General features: G+C 35.9%; 1 protein-coding gene across 1 annotated transcript; it reads left to right on the forward strand.

The window, feature by feature from the left end:
- The first annotated feature begins 9,948 nt into the window (after positions 1-9,948).
- LOC127874236 (uncharacterized) lies at positions 9,949-13,671 on the forward strand. Its single transcript, XM_052418455.1, has 2 exons — positions 9,949-10,114; positions 11,511-13,671. Exon 2 carries the CDS (start codon positions 11,659-11,661, stop codon positions 13,288-13,290), a length of 1,632 nt encoding a protein of 543 aa, XP_052274415.1. The 5' UTR covers positions 9,949-10,114; positions 11,511-11,658; the 3' UTR covers positions 13,291-13,671.
- Positions 13,672-21,156: the final 7,485 nt, after the last annotated feature.

The following is a 21,156-nucleotide window of genomic DNA, read 5'->3' on the forward strand; positions in this document are numbered from 1 at the left end:
GATTATGCATGTTAATAAAACAGTGGTTTCATAACAAACAACAATTGTTTTTGAATTTGTATCACCCGCAATTAAAATTTTGTATATGGGTGCAAATTCCTTGATGTATGGTAGAATCCTCACAAAACACGGAGTTTCGTGTAGAAATCTTCTACATCATAAACATACAACAACGGGCAATAACTCTGATTTAAGAAAGTGTAGGGTTATGGTTCTTGTGCACTACAATTTTCCTCATTGAAAAGTTTGTGACATACGGATGGACAGACGACGCCAATTCTATATCCCTCCTCCTATGGCGGAGGATAAAATATAAACCCAATGATGCTTGTTTGTGGTCGTTTAATTTAAGTTTATTTAGTTTCCAATAACATGCTCACATGGGTTTCTTTAATATATCAAAATAAACACTACATAAATAATTTCATTACATAATAGTAAGCATACAAATTTCACATGTTAAATACAATAGTAATTCACTATCAACTTCATAAAGAAGTACAGCAGTATTCACAAAGTAAGTTTAACTTGTCAATTTTTGAATTTGCAAATCTTGCTATACATACATATAAAAGCATCAATTAACACTTAACAAGTTATCATACAAATGTCTTTAATTTGGGGTTTACTATACCAAAAAACATATTAAATTGTACTACCGGTAATACATGAATAAATTTCAAATGAAACCTGAATATCTGAAAATACTTAAAGATGCTTAATGAAAATACTCAACAGCCTCAGTCATAAAAGGGGGAGCCCTGCAAGATCTTATTACCACTGCACCAAGTACTACACATGAAATGTTATTCGATTTGTTGAATTTTCAAAATGTTTGATGATATTTTTATTTTTTTATTCAATCTTTACTTTTATTTTTTTTCTTTCACTGCAATACTTGAACAATCATGTAATTCCACAGAACAATTATGTAGTTTGTCAAGGCTGGTCCATTAAAAAGTGTTAAAAAACAATACAACGTGACACTTTAACATTTTCTATTTCTGTAAACTGTTCATTTTTTATCAAGATATCACTTCACGTCTGCTTTCAGATACTTTCATCTCCTCCCTGAAAAGAAAAAAATATAGATAGTAAATTATATGCAGGCAAAACATTTAAATAATATTAATAAGTAAATACACATAACACACACCACATTAATACTGACAACCAAATAAATCATTTTTTAAATTGGAAGATCATGTACATAGTTACAACCATAAAATTATTTGATGAAAAAAATTGAGCAAAATAACTCATTTTCAATTTGAATGACTTGAATACTATGTCTGGTTTCAAATGGTTTTGCTTGTTGCACAGATAATTTGCATGATCACATATATATTAAAATAGAATTTGTTAAAAAATATATGATTATGAATTTATGATATAGATGAACATGTGTATACAAACAAATAGAGAATATGAGCAAGTACCTCAAACAAAATATGCTGAGCAGCCTCGCGAACTAAGCTTTGGAAGGAAAGGCGCAGTCATTCTAAGCTTGCATATCACATAATATAAAATTATGTCCAGCAAAAGATGTTTTCTAGGCTTCGCATCTCTTTGAAGTCAATGTAAATTCGCTGTTCTATGTTGTGGTGCGCAAGAGAATGTCTGTCTGATATGTTGAATCTTCTTAGGTGTAATAGTAGTTTGCACACATCCATGGTCCATGTGGCATCCGATATCTTAAAAAAGACAATATATTATATAAATAAAAATGAAGTATTATAGTTTAGTCATATGAATTTTAATATTTGGTATCATAATTTTACTACACAAGTGTCCTTAAGTAAATAGAAATAACATGTTAAGCTGCACAGTGACAATAATTACATTTTATTTCCAGTAGCTATATGTCAACTGTTGTTTACCATACAATATATTATAACCAAGAATGTTAAATGTAATAAAAAATCATCAGATACGTATTTATGTGTTTTACAGCCGTATTGCTATAGTGGTTATAGTGATTAAATATTCCACACAGTTCTATTATTCAATAAATCAACATTAATATACTTTACCCCACCCACCATAAACATCGATTATTGTGTATTCAAAAAAGATTCATACGGCTATCAACACATCAAAATCAATATTATACATATTAAAATAGTTATCAAACACATCCAACGATTATTTCCAATATTATTTTAAATGATAATTGATTTTCTTACCTAAAACGATGGATTGACAATTTGCTTTTACAACGGCAGTAACGGAATATCCGAATTACGTTGAAACCGGAAGTCACCAGTCTACAACGGCATTATGGTCTATTGGAAAGTGGAGAATTCTCGATCAAATTTAACAAGAAATATCTTTAAAAAGGTATTCGATGTGTATTTTCTGTACCACTCATCTTAAAAAACTGTCTGTTACAGTAAAACGTTTGTGGGTTATAACATTGCGTTTCAGCATTTAAATTCAAAACTTGACATGCTCTTTAATTACACCATGCTCTTTAATTTCACATGTATATCATACCAATCTTTATATTTCGTTGTTTCCTTTCCTAAGTTACTGATGCTTTGTGTACGGACGTACACAATCCCATGTGCATGAACATATACTTTTTCTCTTTTGATTATTGTTCTTTTTCTCTTATTCAATAAGCTTAGGCATGTTTGTTCGTTAAGTACGGCAATAATTTCATGATGATTCCCGATCGAAAGTGGGTATGAGCACATAGTCGTAAGAGCACTTGAATACGTGAGTTCGCCCATGAACACGTGGTAAGGTTAACTAAATCTCCGCGAAATAACCTAATATGTGTTTAAACAGCAAACAATATCCAACAAACGAATTAATTGTCAAACATAGTATGTGCACTGATGTGGCTTTGTAATTTATGTTTGAAAAGTTTATTAAATATGCAAAATGAGAATGCACGCAGAAGAGCGAGTATCACAGATATGATATGGCTATTATGCTGTTTATATACCATAGTCGCTACAACGTTTACAAATGCCAGGTTCGAAATAATTCGTTTTCTTTACACTCATGATCGCGCTGAAAGTTAATTATACACGTTTTAATTCGCAATTTATTTACTGAATCACGACAAATGTCAAATACAATACAGAAAATGCATAGTTGTTTAATTGATCTACAAACATATAATGGATTAAATATAACTGATTTAAACTTAACGTTTTCAAACTTTTATCAAATCTTTTCCCAGAATAAGCTGTCCTATCTATAGCTGAGCTTCCTATACCTTTATCAATGATAATGAGCGAGGTGTGCCGAGTAGAAAAATCGAGCTAACTCAATCGGACTGGCTCGGTCTTTTACATAGGTTGCAATTGTGAAGAATTTTTTTCATGATATGATAACATAGACGATGCTTTGCATTTAAACATGTATCCGATTGCGTTGCTTTATTTCTTTGATTTGTTCGGATTCATTCGATGTTGTACAATTTCTCTTACACACAAACGTCTTACTCATTAAATCATTAATTAGTATTGCTTTAAAACGTTTTCATAAGCAGATTCTCGAAGGCGGGAGGGGGCATCAATTGGGAAGGGTGGGGATTTCGTATACTCCTAATCCACGTGTCTATGTATATACCTTCTATTCTTACGGAGAAATCGGACTGATTTCAGAATGGTAATCGTGTATAGTCTCGTTTTAAGACACATTTTTTCGGAAAGTTGCTTTTTTATATTTCATAACAATCAACTTACTGACATAACAGTACATAAACACACTTTATTAGGAAAATCACTTGACAATCTGTTAGTGACAAACATTCATTATGTCTATTGACAGGATGCAACCCTCAACAAAACACAATATATACAGTGTGCTCAAGCTTTGTTGCAGAGTCGGCAAACATTTAGCGTGACATTTCCTTGAATACTTAAAGGCTGTGTCAGTCATTTGTTTTTACTGAAATATGAATCATATAAGTAAATCAATAAATCAAAGGCCCTGAATGGCGTATGAATCCGAATTACCCGTGCAATAGCCGGTTGTGCTACCATTACACGAACAATTAAACTGTCACATCTCAGGCCAACTGTATTAAAGTTTTGAAACATAACTAGTGGTTCGCAGATACTATTCGCCTAGTTGTTACGAATACATTGACAAATATTTTAAACAAGAACTATCCCTTAGCAAGCCATCAATCTAAAGTAAACAAAGGTGAAACTTCATCATCCGCACCTCGTCCATTATTTACGGCAAGTGACCAATTGCGGAACAGCACAGCACACAACAACACACATAACAAATGACGTTGAATAAAGCTGGGGTCACCGCCTTGGAACGGTCAATGCTAAGCATCGGGGGTTTTAACCGGTTTTAGAGCGCTCAACCTCACACTTGGCCTAGCGATATCCAAAACACACATAAGTGTAAATAAACATTAACCTCATTGGATTGTAACACACATTAACAGGCAATAAAAGAGAACTACACATGTTCAATCTAATTAAGGTTTAATTACTCAATGGTAAGCAGAAACCAGAGTAAAAGAGTTACAATTTTCTGAGGCATTATGCAATGAACGAACTAACAAGAATAAATTACTTCCCTTCTTTTGATAAAATGCTTTCAAGAAATAACGTGATATAGTTAATTTTTCAGAGCATCGTCGCACAAGGGCAGGAAGAACATGCAATAGTGGGTGTAAAGGGCCATATTGTACACCTTGGTTGTGTATGTTAATAGAACCGACAAAATGAGGCAAGGGAAATTGTAACTTATATGATAGTTACCACCGAACAAACATTCCACTACAAGCAGTAAAATATGTACTGATCAAAGTACTGACAGTACTGGTGTGACGATGCTTTTGAGAGGATGGATTTAAAACATTAAGTTAAGTTTATCTACATCACCACAATCACCACAATTGTGTATGTTGGTACGAAAAAAAAATTTGGTACAAACATTTTGCGAAAAAAATTTGGGTATGAAAACAAATTTGGGTACGAAAAAATATTTGGGAACAAAAAAAATTGGGACCGAAAAAAATTTGGGTACGAACAAAAAAATGGAGATGAAAAAAAAATTGGGTACGAAAAAAATTGGGTACGAACAATTTTAGGTACTGAAAAAAATGGGGGGAACGGGAAATTAGTACCTGTGGGGAACTTGACCCACACTCGCACATTTTCGGCCCTTTCCGTCAAACATCAGATAAGTTCCTCGAAGGCAATAGTATGAATACACATTTCGGAAGCGGTAATGCGGTCCTACCTACGCGCGTCAAAATGTAAGCGAAATATGTACACAAGTCTGTCAGGAATGATTGAATTAACGAAGAAAATCGTGTATTGATGTAAGTTTTTTGAAGAAATGTGCAGAAAATATATTAAACAAGAGCTGTGTTTGTGAAACACAATGCCCCCTGCTGCGCAGCTTTGAAGCCATATATTTTACCTTTGACCTTAAAGGATGACCATTACCTTTAACCACTCAAAATGTGCAGCTCCATGACATACACATGCATGCCGAATATGGAGTTGCTATCTTCAATATTGCAAAATTTGACCTTTGACCTTGACGGATAACCTTGACCTTTCACCAATCAATATGTGCAGCTCTATGAGATACGCATGCACGCCAATATTGAAAAAGTTATGGCCAATGTTAAAGTTTTTTGACAGACAGACAGACGCTTTATATTTGACATTTGACCTTGAAGAATGACCTTCACCTTCACCTTTTACAACTGAAAATGTGCAGCTCCATGAGATGCACATGTATGCCAAATATCAAGTTGCTATGTTCAATATTAAAAAAGTTATGGCCATTAAAGTTTTCGGACGGACGGACAGACTGACACACTGACTGACTGACTGACTGACAGTTCAACTGATATAGGCCACCCTACCGGGGGCATAAAAAGCAATGGCGATATTTTTCTCAGCCACATAATTGTTAATAGTTTGATATCACAAAATGAAAGTGAAAGTAGAACTGTCAAAAATGACAACCTGTCAACGTGTTGTTTTTGCTGGCACGAGAGGGCGATTACACTCAATGGGTTCACATTTTGACCATAGGCTTTGTCAATGACCTTTATAGTATGGGTAGCTTTGATATTATTTATTGCTATCATGTAACTGCATGATTGTGTATATGTTTACAATACACAAAGCATAAATACTGATATAAATATACTGATTGAGCTTATAATAATCGGAGAACTATAGCCAGGTCAATTAAGGACTTAAAATACAATTGTGTGTCCTGATTTCATGAAGAAATGACCATGCATGTCCTAGATTTCAAATTCAAGGCCCTGGTGTGACACATTGGTAGCATTACTGTTAAACTGTTACCAGGCTTATGAAATTAGTTTTTATTGAACTATCTAAGGAAATCTAAATCAGGCACTGATTTTTCTTGTTTTAATACAGTCATAGATCAGTTGTGGCCTCTGGGTATAAACCAATTTTTGCTTACTTGTCGCACCCTTTAAACTTTCCACACGTCTATAATAGCAACTCTGGATTTAGGTGATCTTCAATGGTACACTTAAACTTTAGCTCTGTTACAAGAGTGCTGGTAAAGTCCAGTCACATATTTAAATCTAGGCCATGACAAAATCAAAGTGTCAAAGACAAATGAAAGATGCGTTCATTAATTATTGTCCAGTTGTTTACTACTGCTGTACGTTTTTATATAATATGACTGATGAACATCATGTGAGAGAAAATTCACATTATCATTGTATATCAGGTTTAGCAGCCTTTTAGATAACAAAGTATGCTAGTTTTCAATGTCGCCTCTGGTGATCAAACCCGTAGGGCTTTTAGGAAGATTCTGAAATGTTCGATCCCTCGAGAGCAACCAAACCAAAAATTAAGTCAAATATTGCCGACTCGGTTTTTTGAGTCGGTTCATGAGGGATAATGGAGCTCGATTGGACATTGTGGGCTCTGGTACTACTTATATGTACCCCGGGTACTCTTAAGTATACTTACATGTACCATGGGTTCTCTAAGTATACTTACATGTACCCCAGGTAAGGTAAATAAACGTAATTGTACTCGGTCCATATTAGACTGTACCCGAGTTGTATTCGCGCCCAAAATCCGATGTCGTTAAGCGCGCAACCGATTATCTTAAACACACTTCTCTTCAAAAAACACTGCATCAACATGCTTTTTGAGTATGTGTTCCGATAATATAGAGGCCATTCTACAGAAAATTGACATAAATGTGCAGGGCGTAACACTAAGGCACGTCCGAACGACATTCACTGCCTGTACCTTGGTCCGGGCTAGCCAATGTCCCAGGAACATGCCCGACCGGTCGTGTGTATTTTGGGCGGGATTATATGTTCTATATCAATAAACTGCGTTTTGAATAAGCTTTTCAAAGATGCAAAAATCTTAATACAGTACGATCAGATGACAATTAAATCCCAGAGTGAGTTCGGAGACAACAAACGGATCGTATCTCGAAATAGATTCGGAACCCCCTGATTGCAATCAAAAAGAGGCCGACAATTCAGAAAATCCCCGGCGGTTTTCCTGGTAAAACACGTCAGTACCAATTTTTAAACGGAATGCCGCTAGACACGGTTTTTGATTGGTTTCCTCGAAGTGACGTGTTTTCTCAATGAAAATACGTTTGAAACTAAAAGCCGGGATCGCCCAGGATCGTCCGGAATGATAAAGGTATAAAACTCGACATTAACACAAAGTAACTATAAAATTAATAGTTATTTATCAATTTTAAATAATTTTAATTTGTTGTCATTATGGAAAAGTTATTCCATCCTTTAGACTGTTAATAAATCCATTTAGAGGAAGATAGAGACTTTATTTAGATTAGAAGTGTTTTGACAATATTTTTTACGCAATTCAATTAGCAAAACTAATATTAATGGTCGATCCCGGCTTTTAGTAGAGAGTTAACCCTGTACAATTGTTACAACTACCGTAACACGTTATTTTGCTAAGATTCACTTACCATTTCTTGTAAGACGGTAACCCGGCAATCTATGTAAAAAAGGTTTTAACGTTCATGTCGTTGTTTAAGTTTGGCTTTACGGGTGGGGATGGGGGTTCCTCGGATACGAAAAGAAAAGGGAAGGAGGAAAGTAAGAGACAGTATGAGAAAATAAAAAAACAAGAAAATTTCTCAAGAAATGGCGTGAAGATTACAAATAGATGTCTTAAATAGATGAATATTGAATTCAATAGCATTAGTAAGGCAAGCTAATAAGAATGATTTAATCATAATTGCGCATCTCCAAGCACAAGAAAATACAAGTTGAATGATAAATATAAAGGTTTTTATAATACTTGGGTCAGGGCACATGAAAGATTGGTCAGGGCTAGTAGGTTCTGCATTAACTAGCCCGAACGGGCTTGTAGAAAAAAGTTAGTGTTAAGCCCTGATGTGTATATATAATTATTACAAAAAAATAGTCGACAACGACTGATTTAGGGTTAAATTTCCCGGGTACATTTTAGTATATTTACCGTACCCGGGATACATGTAAGTATACTTAAGAGTACCCGGGGTACATGTACGTAGTACCCGAGCCGACAATGAACAATCGAGCGATACTGGAAGGTGCAACATCTCTCACGCCCCCTAGCATCGCCTTGAGCAGTATTCAATTCTCAAAAGGAAAGTGCTAGGGTCATTAATCCCGAGGGACAAGAAAAACAATTGATTAATGTCCGAAATAAATAATTTGATTAATGACAATTCTATTATTTGAGCCAGGTCACAGGAAAAGCGCAGTCAAATCAGTATCCAATTAAATTATTTGTTATTGTCAGAAAAACGCTTTTAAGCAAACAGCTTTCAAGCGACTGCAGGCTGATCTAGATACAAACTGGCCACAATCGCCTTAATGTCTCTTTTACTGTGACAGAGTTCATTTAACTTTAAAATGATAACAAGTACTAACACTAAGAAAGAGTATACAAACCAGTAAAGAGTTTGAAATCAATGTTGAATTTCAGGACAGCTTGGTGATCTGCAAATCCCCGATGAAATGTTGATATCGGGTATCATAGTCATTCAATAAGTCGCAAAATGCTCGAATACAATTTATAAAGCACAATGTGACTTATATTGATAACTAAAAATACCAGTATGCCTGTTTTGCCGTGTCAATCTGTTACGATCCAGAAAGTCCTTCATTCACATCGAGTATATATCCTTCGAATTCCAACTATTGTTGTCATAAGCGGAGATTAAGTGAATAAATAATTCCTAAATGACAGCTTCTAAATAGCGAAACAAGCCAATTTATGCAGTAAGAAAGTTTTGAATCGAGACTCTCATGGTGGCGGACATTGTTGAATGTTGAAACACGAACGACAACTCTGCTAGGAGAATGTTATCAATGACGAGCAATCTCCTACGCAGTGGCGAATGCAAAAGGGAAGTGACTGAAAAATCGAGTTATCTCAATCGGACTGGCTCGGTCTTTTACATAGGTCGCCATTGTGGAAAAAAAATCACGATTATGATACCTTGGACGATGCTGTTCGCATCGTCAAAAAGGGAGGGGTGTTGTTAACAATATTAAAATTTAGGACATTTCGAAAGTAAACTATGTATAAGTTATATAAATACAAAATCATTTAAACAATATAAACCAAAACATCCAGACTGAGAAGTATTAAAATGAATTAGCAATAAGTCCAATATAAGCAACTCACAGCTCTTTGATACAAATGTTTTCCTTATTTTTTCCTTATCATTTGTTATTGAAAAATGTCGAAAAGCGGGAAAGGTTTATTAAAAAGCCAAAACGCGTATACATATAGTAATTTAAAGCCTTCCATATTTATATATTGCATTCACACCAATATTCTGTCCACACAGACTTTAGTGCAAAACCAAATGCTAGTCCGCGCTATTTTTTCCAATCACAAGTGGACGCCAAGTGCCATCGACAAAACGCATTCATTCACTTAAAATAACATGTGTCAAAAAGCAAAGCCCTTAAATCTATATATGATGACGTTTGCACATGTTGAAATGTATAAAAGCACATGGGTGCCGCACACAACTACAGACTCAACTGATTCTTACGTGATAGACTCAATCATCAACACATATATCTACAAGCTATCTTCAGAGGGCGTCTGGTGTTAGCGCGCTTGAAAGGGTAAGAGTTAAAAATATCTATGTTATTTTTGTTGTTGTTTATATCTTTATTAAAAAATGCAGAATCAGACTCCGTTAGCGTTAAGCATTTGCGTTAACTAACTGCCTGTAGGTGAAGTGTTCACTGCATATTTTTAAATAGTTTTTTCCCTTTATTGCGTGAAATTATAAAATACAAAATTGACATACAGTTTAATAAAATTAACCAATTTTGATTAAAACACTCAAACGTGGAAAAACGGGGGAAATGTGCACATATCTGTCATGTGGTCGTTTGAAAAACTGCTTTTTGTTAATTACCATTTATTTTACTTGATATTATTTAAAATGGTTCATTTAATGAATTATTTTCATTTCATATGTTGATTTAGTTTTATGTTGTTTTTTTTAAATCGCAATCGTCTTGACTGTAGGTTGTACTTAAAGCTAATGGGCATGAACGTTGAGCATCAACGTAATTTAAACAACTTCTTTGTAGCCGTAGGGCTTAATTCTGAATAACTCATCAGTTTCAACCTTATACATTTTGACAACGACTTCACGCTAACACGGTGGTGTAAATACTGATTTAACGTTGATTTAACGTTTTCGAGAGTTTTGAACAACCAGCTTAATAAACATAATGTTTATGAAATAATGGCCTGTTTGTGTACCAAAATGTAAATTAATTTACATATGTATTGCATATTTCAATACATAAAGCAATAAATAAATTTAAAAAAAAATTTAACCGGGGAGAACAACAACTCGGCTTTTTCAAGATTGATTATAGTTATTTTCATCACTATGTGTTTCTGTTGTAATTGTAATAATTAGAGCAACCTTCTAACACATAAGCTTTATTTATAAGAGGATATAGAAAATGCTTATTTAAAATCAGGGCGAAATTGCAAAATCCTTACTAAGAGCTTACTTTCGAACGAATTTACATCCAACAAATTGGAATCAAAGGCGTATTGACATTTGTAATAAATCTTGTCTGAAACACCACCGACTTAACCTTTATAAGTTATTTATTTTGTATATCTTTTAATAGTGGGCTTAAATTAAACATTTTCAAGTATTGACCATGGGACGAGTGTGAAAATTTCCTAATATTCATTATATATATTTATATTACACGTGCCCTTTTCTTGAGTGTGGAAAGCTTTTGCTTTATGAGCTGTGATTTCTAAAATACGTATCCGATTAATGAGCTTTTTGGACATACGTTTATATAATGTTCTTAATCATTTCTTTTAAATGTTCGGCAGGCATTCAACTCGTACATTTCGTAATTCCACCATCCCCAATGCAAGTGCCTTGGCGCAATTGGTCCAACAATTCGATTGTTAGTGTTTAAACAAATGGTTTCTTCAATTGATATTAATGAAATGTGAAAATTTTTCTGCTTGCAGCGGTAAACATGCATGAAAAAAAGGCCATTCTTTTGATGCTACTCATATTACATGATGGAAGAACAAGCAGACTATTGCCACCTACAATGCAATTGTCAATACAACACGGCCAGAAGACAAGTTTCCATTGGAAAAACGTTCCTTGAACATGGAAGCGCCATTAAAGTATCAATTTGGTGCCACAAAAACGTCGAAAATGGCTACTTACCAACACGGAACATTTGAACGGACGAACGTGAAAACCCTTCAGCATCCTTCTAGACAAGGCACAGCACTTCGACTTAATCAGGGAAATTTTGACGATATGCAAAATATTGCAATGAATAATTTACAAAATAATCATAATGGCAGCGAACGTGTGCAAGCTTTACGTCGACTTGCCAAACGGAGTCTTGATCTATTTACAGCAATTGAAGTATCTGTTCAAATAATTGGGGCAATTATCGGAGCAATGATCCCTATTCCTGTTCTAGGAGCAATTGCTTCAGTTGGTATAGGAGCTGCATTTAACATCATTGCTGATGTATCTCGGGCTTCGATGGTGACACCGGTCCAAAACTATTTAACAAGTATAAGGCAAAATTTGAAAGAACAAGCCATTTCGAGTATGAAAATGAAGCTGAGATCGTATGCACGACAGATAGGAAGTATTTTTGATTTGTTTGGATTGCCTATGCTTTCAGTTGAAGCAGCAGTAAGATCAATTAAGCAAACCCGTGACCTTACCAGTAACGAAGTTATTCAAACACTTTACACAATTAACAGAACGATGTATGCTTCGCATCTGAGAGAAATAGACATTAGTATTAATGCATTCCTAACAGACATTGAAAACGATGACAATGTTTTTCTCTTTGTGGACGATCCTACCGATAGTATAGTTTTTCTTCAAGAATTTTGTATGATGAAACTTACGACTTTCAGTGCAGCCCTTGCACTGCGGAAACATTTGGGTTACGGGACAGCGTTTATCAGCAACCTACAATCACGAGCTAAAGACGCGGCTAAAGGCTGTTATAAATTTGCACAATGGGCTATTCACAAAACTGCTGGTAATGTTGAAGATACTTCAGTATTTCAGACAAATGTATATAACAACTTTTTAGAAAATGTTAAAAGTAAGTTTAATCTTGATCTTTTTTCTTCGATCGGTGACGTTGACATTCGTGAAACGTATTTGAAACATGGGGATATAATATCATTGAAATCCACCTCCGGTAACAACAACAACAATGACAAACGTTGGATGAGTTGCTGGGGTTCTGGAAGATGGTGTGAAATGCGTTCATGCACTGGGCCAATGGCTCCGTTCGAAACAGGGAGTCAATACGAATTCGGAGCCGCATGTCGAGGAGAGATATTCTGGATCTTTGGATTGGGAAGGTACCCCAATCAAAAAATACTGACATGTGATACTGTCGGTCTACGATACAGCGTTTGGGGGGATGACCATTATTGGCTCAGTAAAGACATTTCCATTCTTAATGGATGGTATACTACTTTCAGTTATCAAAAGTATAATACTCACACATGCCCTGGTGACAGTTTCGAAAGAAATATCAACTGGAGTGGATGCATCATGGAACAGTTTGAAATACAAGTTGAAGGAAAACGATGTGGCCAGAATGTGGACGACAGGGATGCTATACAGTTGAAAAGCTTGAGTGGTGGACTATATGTGTCAGTGGGGCAATATGGATGGATAATGGCCGAATATTATAAACCGGTATATCCATGGCGACTGTATATCCATGATTCTCCAAGAGTGGAACCATATTAACAAACTATTACTTCCATTTCTCATTGAGGTTTATTCACTTTGAAATCAGTTAAAATTTCATTTGATGGACAAAACTGATATGTACGAGTTAGCTTACGAAAACTGTTACAGGTTCTAAATTGACTTTTCCAACAATAAAACCAAATGATTAATACTTTATAACTGTATTATAACAGCTTAATTTAATATCGTGTGTTATGTGTGTTGTTTTGTGCTGTGCTGTTCGGCATATGGTCCCTTGTTGTAACTAAAGGACCAGGCGCGGTTGATGATGTGAATGGTATGTTGTTGGGGCAGCTGAAGTTTCACTTTTGTATACTTTATTTTTTTTTATGATGTATGTAATATGTTAACTATTGCTTTTATTAAATTTTAAGAATCTCAGTGTATATCAAATCCATGTCCATTTAGTGACTAATATATTAAAATTTCTGGTAAAGAAAGTAAAACAATTAATACAAATATTTTATGAATTATTAACTTGAGCCTTGCCATACACGTGAAAACCTCTACATGCCGCATTGACACAGAATATGTTGCATGTTGTCTTCACAGCAAAGTAACATGTGGCGTTTTTTTTTAAGAATCATTATGCAAGATAGCGACGTAATTCTTTCGCCTGTCACACCGTTAAATGATAGTAAAAAAATGTAGCGAGTCATTTTAAAATCTCACAATCTTGGCATATGTCCCGGACAAGCTCATCTATGACCAAGTTTTAACTATTCCTCAAGGTGTTTAATTATGGAGACATCGACGTAATTCTTTCCCATGACACACCGTCCAATGTCGGTGAACAAATGAACAAAGTAATTTTGGAAATATCACAATGAATGACATAGTTTTGGCCTGCACACGCTCTTTTATGGCCATTTTTGACATTTGAACTGAAAGTGTGACCTTGACCTTGAAGATTTTGACGTAATTCTTTCGCACAACACACTGTCCACGGATGATGATGCAACCATTAATGAAGCGCCCCCCCCCCCCCCGGATGTACCGAAAGATTGTAAAATCGCACAATGAATGGCATAGTTAAATCCAGGACAAACTTTCGGGACCGACCGACTGTCCGGCCAACCGACCGACAAAGTGACTCCTATATAGCTCCCTCCCATACAAGAACAACATTCACATTCATAAAGAAGTGTGTGTTTATGTGTATTCATGGCGAAAAAAAATACAATACATAACTACATGTTTGCATGCTTTAATAAACACATTCTGTATCCATATGTATTCATATAAATATAAAAACCTACCGTTGTTCTTCTGTAATTTATAATTGAAGTCATAATTGAGCACTGGCAGTCGTTTTTACGAAACTCAGTTTAACCTCGACACCAAGTTATAAACACGGTCGGTTTCTTACCTATGTGATGAGTTTTCTATGATATCAACAGGAATGAGGCACAACTAATTTGTATTAACAATGTTTTAATATATGTAAGATTTCATGTTTAATATTGCTGTCGGTCCAAAACACCTGACATTTTCTTGTGCCCCCACAAAGTCCTTAAGTCCCGAAATTTTGTGAACGCAACTCCTCTTAAACTGATTTCGTTCAAACTTTCAGGGATGAACACCCATATTGAATAGATGATCATGAAGGAGAGAATTTTCGCTGCGACCAAAGTTATCAGAATTATGGCCCTTTGTTGATTTTTTAATTATATAGATAGTGAACGAACTCCTCTTAAACCACTTGGCGGGTTTTCATGTTAAGGGATGAACACTCTTATTGTGTAGATGATCATGAAGGGGGAATTTCTGCTGCAAACCAATTTTACAGAATCATAGCTCTTTGTTGATTTTCCCACTATATTATATAGGGGAAACGTCCCGAAATTTTGTGAACGCAACTCCTGTTAAACCGATTGGCAAATTTCGCTCAAACTTTTAGGGATGAACACCCTTATTGTGTAAATGGTCATGAAGGAGGGAATTTTTGCTGCAGCCCAACTTCATGCTCAAAATTTTAGCAAATGTGCAAAGTGGGGGCACAAGTGTACTCTGGACACATTTCTAGTCTTAAATCACGATTGAATAAGTATAGCATCAAAGATTGTTTTTACCCGACTGTCCCCCGAAATCAAATTCAGAAATATTTAACATATTTACCCATCATTGACTTTATTTGAACTTCTTATTTAATAACTCTTAAACATCAGGTGTCGTTGGATGTTTCCTCGTGTTAAACACTGTATATATGCTAGGTTTGATATTCATTCGTGTTTTTCGCCAAGAAACCTTATTTTACGGATTATTCGAAACTTCACGACAAATTTGCTTTGTTCGATGAAATTTGTTTCATATATTAAAAAAAAATGCCCACGTCAGACTTTTGTTATCTTCTAGAGCTTAGGTTACTTTGGTAAAGCGTGAATTTTAAATAAAAATGTCACAAAATAGTGTATTGTAATAATGCTTATACACCAAAATATTGTTGTTCGTGCAAAAAAAGTCAGAAGCTTTGTGTTATTATTTTTTGTATTTAACGATACACAATTGAATATGGTCATACGTTGCATTTTTGTCACAATGTTAACAAAAACAAAACAATATCTGCTTTCCAGCTGTCTATGTATATAAACTAATCTCCTTACACGAAAAACAGACTCCTGGCGTAGCGGTTAGGGTTAGGGATAAGGGTAAGGTCAGGGCTAGGGTATATGGAATTTGCGGCATTGCGATTGCGGTATCACGTGGTACATGTAAGATCACATGGGCGCTTTTTATTGTCCATTCTTTTTCAATTTGCCGTTTTTAGCAATGCCGCTGTTGCTGTTGCTGCTGGTGTTGTTGTGTATTCGATGCTGATGTTGCTGTAAAACGACGATAATGAAGAAGCAGTGTTGATAGTATTCAAAGCGCGACAATTAGGGTAAAATGCTGTAAAAGAAATAAACGTATCGTGGCACTAGAGACCATGCGAAAATACATTATTAGACATCGTACAATATTTGTATGCAGCGGACAATGCGGAATTGTGCCAAAAACAGACCACGGTCATGACAGACATTTGCCGAAAAAAGCACCAACAAAATAAAAACTGTCCACCGTCGGACTCCGCGCAAGTCCGGCACCGCCTTCCGGCCTGCGACCGCATCAGCTGCAAGCCTTGAGCCAATCCGTCTTTATTCATTATAAGTATAAGAAAATGGAAACACATCGATCGGCGATTCGATTCCTTCCCTTGCATACCCTAGAATAAACCCTAAGATTAAGCCAGGGTTGTTCCATAGGCCTGAACAGGGCGGAAAATGTCTCAGCCCGTACACGCCTTTTTACATGTTTATGGGAAAACTGCTGGGGCCTTAGCCATGACACTTGGCACAGTGTTTGGGAGGGACCGTGGGGCCACACCCGTGGTCAATTTCTCGGCGATTACATTTCATATGCGGACCGGGACTGGCCCTTCCCCGCCCGTGTACGCACTTTATGCGGCATATAGGGAAGACGTTAACGTCATATCTACGTCAATTACGTCACCAGAGTGACGTCACGTACTACCAGCACCTGGTCCACGAGCACACGGGCACTAACTGCATGCCAAATTTGGTCGCCATGGCTAACATACTTTTTCCAAATACCTTTTGTTGTTTTCTGTTTTTATTTGTGCACTCTGCCTTTTTGACCGGCGCGCGTGCGCGTATAATAGGGTTTCGGTTGCACTGCACTAAAAGTCCAACATGTTCATCTATTAGTAGAGTGAATGAGTACAGTCTACGGCAAAGGCGCAAGCCCGGCACCGCTCTCCGGTCTCAAAACGCATCCGCTTCAAGTCGACAGCATGCCTCCAGATAGCTCGATAGAAAAAAAACGTTTAACGCGTGACACCGCCCGTACAAGGCCGCAAAAAATCAAGAAAGAACACAAAGTTTCATTTTCGATGATTTTACTTCAGATTATGATGCTCTTCTCTCAAGGTCTGGTCTTCCATCCCTTCAAATAAAAGGCTTAATAATAATTTCCCAATAACTTTTTAAAATTTATAATAAGGATGGACCCTCTTATTTACATGATCTTGTTGAAATTTTTAGAACATTCTTATAATTTTAGGTATTCAAATACAGTAAGGCTGCCTAAACCAAGAACAACCAAGTATGGTATATACTCTTTTAGATACACAGCTGCAAAACTCTGGAATAATTTACCAAATCATTTTAGACAAATTTCATCCTTCAACTCCTTTAAATCCATGCTTGGGTACTGGAATGGATCAGTCTGCTCTTGTCCGCCTTGCATACATAACTAAATATATTTTAAATATTAAAATGTGTAGCCTGTGACACCAAAAAGGGTTTAAATCAAATACGTCCTTGTATTTGGGTATTGTCTCCTCTTAGATATGTTTCCCTGCGTGATCTCTACTCTTTGCCTTAGTTTGTAAACTTAAGTGCTTATGCTCCCTGTTTTGCTTCCTTATGTCTACCCTTATGTTTTGCTTTCCATGTGTTTTACATATTTGTGTACATGCAAGCAATGTAAATTCGGCTCTAAGTTGAAATGCTTTAATACAGAAATTAGCAGTTTCAACAGTTTCACAATATACTCGAAATCTATGCAGTTTGTGTTTGTCCCTTGATAATTGGAACAGTGTCAGCACCAGAGCAGGTATTCTTAAAAAGTCCTCATATTTTACAATTCTTTCATTATTGCAGTGTGTGCTCTAGCATACTTTACATCATGTACGTATTATTTATACCAATCATGAAGCAATTTGTTTTTATGATTTTAGTTATCGATTTCATCATTGACCTTTAAACGTATTAAAGGGATTGTTCACATATTGTCGACATGACGGTGGGGCGGTGGTCGAGTGGTAACACACTGGTCTACCATTCCAGAGGTCCCTGGTCCAATTCCTGGCCGGGGCACTGGAAATTTCAGAAAGGCTTCAAGTGTTAGCCACCCAACTAGAGATGTACTGGTATGAAACACAGGTAATTCTCGCGTGTATCGGTGCTATACAATGAGTACGTAAAAGAACCAATCGATCTATTCGCAAAGAGATAGGGTATCGCACCCGGATTCCTTGTATCTCAATACTGTCTCTTCGGCTTGCTGTCTCTTCAGCAAAACCAAAGGACCCCATTGGAAATAAGTGCTTGCACTTTCACGGGTTATCCTTGATTGCAAGGTCAAAAGAAATACATACATGATAATTTTCCAACTATTTTTTCACGGATTCAAAAGATTTTGTTCAATCAATCAATAGAAATACGACACAGAAAGTAGAATCGTGCTGAAAAACAATATCTTCGTTTATTAATATGAATCAATTTAAATTAATAAAATTATTAAGCCTTACAAACTCGAAACCATAGTTAAGATTGAACGAGTGTGACTGGTTCTGTTCTCGTTTCCGACACGGTCAATCTTTTTCTCTATTTTCTTTCTTAAATTATTTTCGTGTTATTTAAACTTAGCTCTACAGTCCCCTGGTTTAAAGTCAGCAACTGAGCGAATCGACTTACACTTAAAACACACACTGATCTGTGAATAAGGTCCTGTGTTACCTATAGAGTTTTACATAAGCCGTAATTCCAGCAATACCATCGTGATATCTCTTTTTATGTATTGTCCTCGGTGGTAATGAAAAGGTCATAGACCGGACGGACTCGTATGACTTGAAGGAAAGAACAAACACAATATTGTTGATTGAAAACGGGCATTTATTATAAAATGCCATAAAAAAGATAAAAATAGAACAGATTCTTTCCAGAAAGGCATAATGGGTGGTAAAAACACTAAAATGCCATAAAAAAGATAAAAATAGAACAGATTCTTTCCAGAAAGGCATAATGGGTGGTAAAAACACGCCGTGGTAAAAAATGCCATAAAAAAGATAAAAATAGAACAGATTCTTTCCAGAAAGGCATAATGGGTGGTAAAAACACGCCACGCGTATATACACATACAAAAACATGAATTTGAATGTGATGACGGCGGGAAAAACACGCCCAAAATAAGTATAAAAGAAAAATATTTGATGCGTATAACAGTAAAATAAGAAACAAATGTGTTTTACACACAGGTAAAAACATACATAGTACGGGAGTCAAAACCTTATGGCGGAGAAGGGGTGGAGGTGGGTTGTTAATTTCGACCATATTGGATTCCTCGTTAGTCTAAAAGGATACAAAGGGCCACAATGGCCAACACTGAATTTGATTGGTCAAAAGAGCCCATGTGACCCCACCCTGAGGTTATACACAAGTAATTAAATATAAGGCTTGAACCAATATAATGTTCAACAATTAAGAAATCGTACAATGACATAAAATCTTTTATGTGTGCATAAAATATTATTTATGTATTGTCCTCGGTGGTAATGAAAAGGTCATAGACCGGACGGACTCGTATGACTTGAAGGAAAGAACAAACACAATATTGTTGATTGAAAACGGGCATTTATTATAAAATGCCATAAAAAAGATAAAAATAGAACAGATTCTTTCCAGAAAGGCATAATGGGTGGTAAAAACACGCCACAAAGGGGACCGGAACGGGAACCCCGCCATCGTGATATCTCTTTAAATAACATTCCATCACGCACGGGATCACAATCAATGCGCGAGACAGCCTGTTAGGGAATCGTCATTTCAACGCGTTCGTATGCAATAACACGGCAATTGAATACTACATTCTTAATGTGTTTAACATGCTGGATAGCGTTTTTTATTGTTTTAATTACAATCATTCCATGAACTTCACCATTATATTTAGAATCCTTCGATATGGGTCTGATGAAGTTTAGAACGGCACATTAAAAAAATCATCCGCGATATTTGATCTAATTGATATCGCTGATTATCTTTCACAGACATCTACAAATTTTATTGCCGTATATCAGTGTTTAAAGATATGTTTGTTTAACTGTGAGCAAATAAAGATACATGCTGTTATTGTTAATGTATCTGTTATTTTACCCCCAATGCATAAATCAAGCTGACTAAAAATATAAGGTTGATCCGTCTTCTATAGACGCTTTTGTCCGTTCGAGATTTTAGGCCACTAAGATGACAGTTCTAGTGCATCTCGTGCAGAATGTAACTCGCTTCGACGACGTACGTCTTTCAAACTGATTGCTGCCGAAACGAGGCCAATTGCTACTTGATACCGGACAATTTAGAACTCACTATTTTCGTTAATGAAGTGCCACACACTTTTTTCAAGATGCTATATCTCTACTTACTTCGACAGTGTGAAGTCCTTTCCAGCGCCTCAAGCATTAATCAGTAAGTTTAAGAGTAAACGTAATGACTACCGATTGATTTATTTAAAGACCAGAGGTTCTTTCCCTGCGTAAAACAATCACTTTTTGTTGACAAAGACCTTCCACGCGCTGAATTTAGTATAGATCGACCTCACGACCTCTATATTCAATGGCGGTAACTATATTACACCACTGCGATCTCTATAAATCCTGACAAATAAACTCGGAATGAGTAATTATTTGGTACGCATATATAAGATAATACTCGAAATTATGCCGTGGGTAAAATAAGTTCTGTATTAATGGAACAATATAATTATACTTTATAAAATTAGAGCTGTTTTAAACTTTTATTTAACATCGGGAAAGGTGTGTGTTTATTACTGGGAATTCTCAAGCTAAGGGCATACAAAATAAAGTATAAACATACTTATTGATTGACTGCGTCTACAGTGCGCGTGTATTGAGACGCATTTAAGTTAAAGTAAAACCAGAACGTGTCGTCTTTTTGAATAATTTGTTCTCAACGCAATACGTGTAAAAGGGTACGGATAGAACTCAGAACCAAAACATACTGACCCCAAGGCATAGACCATATCAACTAAACCACTGGGATCTCGCAAAGATTTTTAACGCAGTTTGGA

Source organism: Dreissena polymorpha, chromosome 3 (genome assembly GCF_020536995.1).
Source record: "Dreissena polymorpha isolate Duluth1 chromosome 3, UMN_Dpol_1.0, whole genome shotgun sequence".
Lineage (NCBI taxonomy): Eukaryota > Metazoa > Mollusca > Bivalvia > Myida > Dreissenidae > Dreissena > Dreissena polymorpha.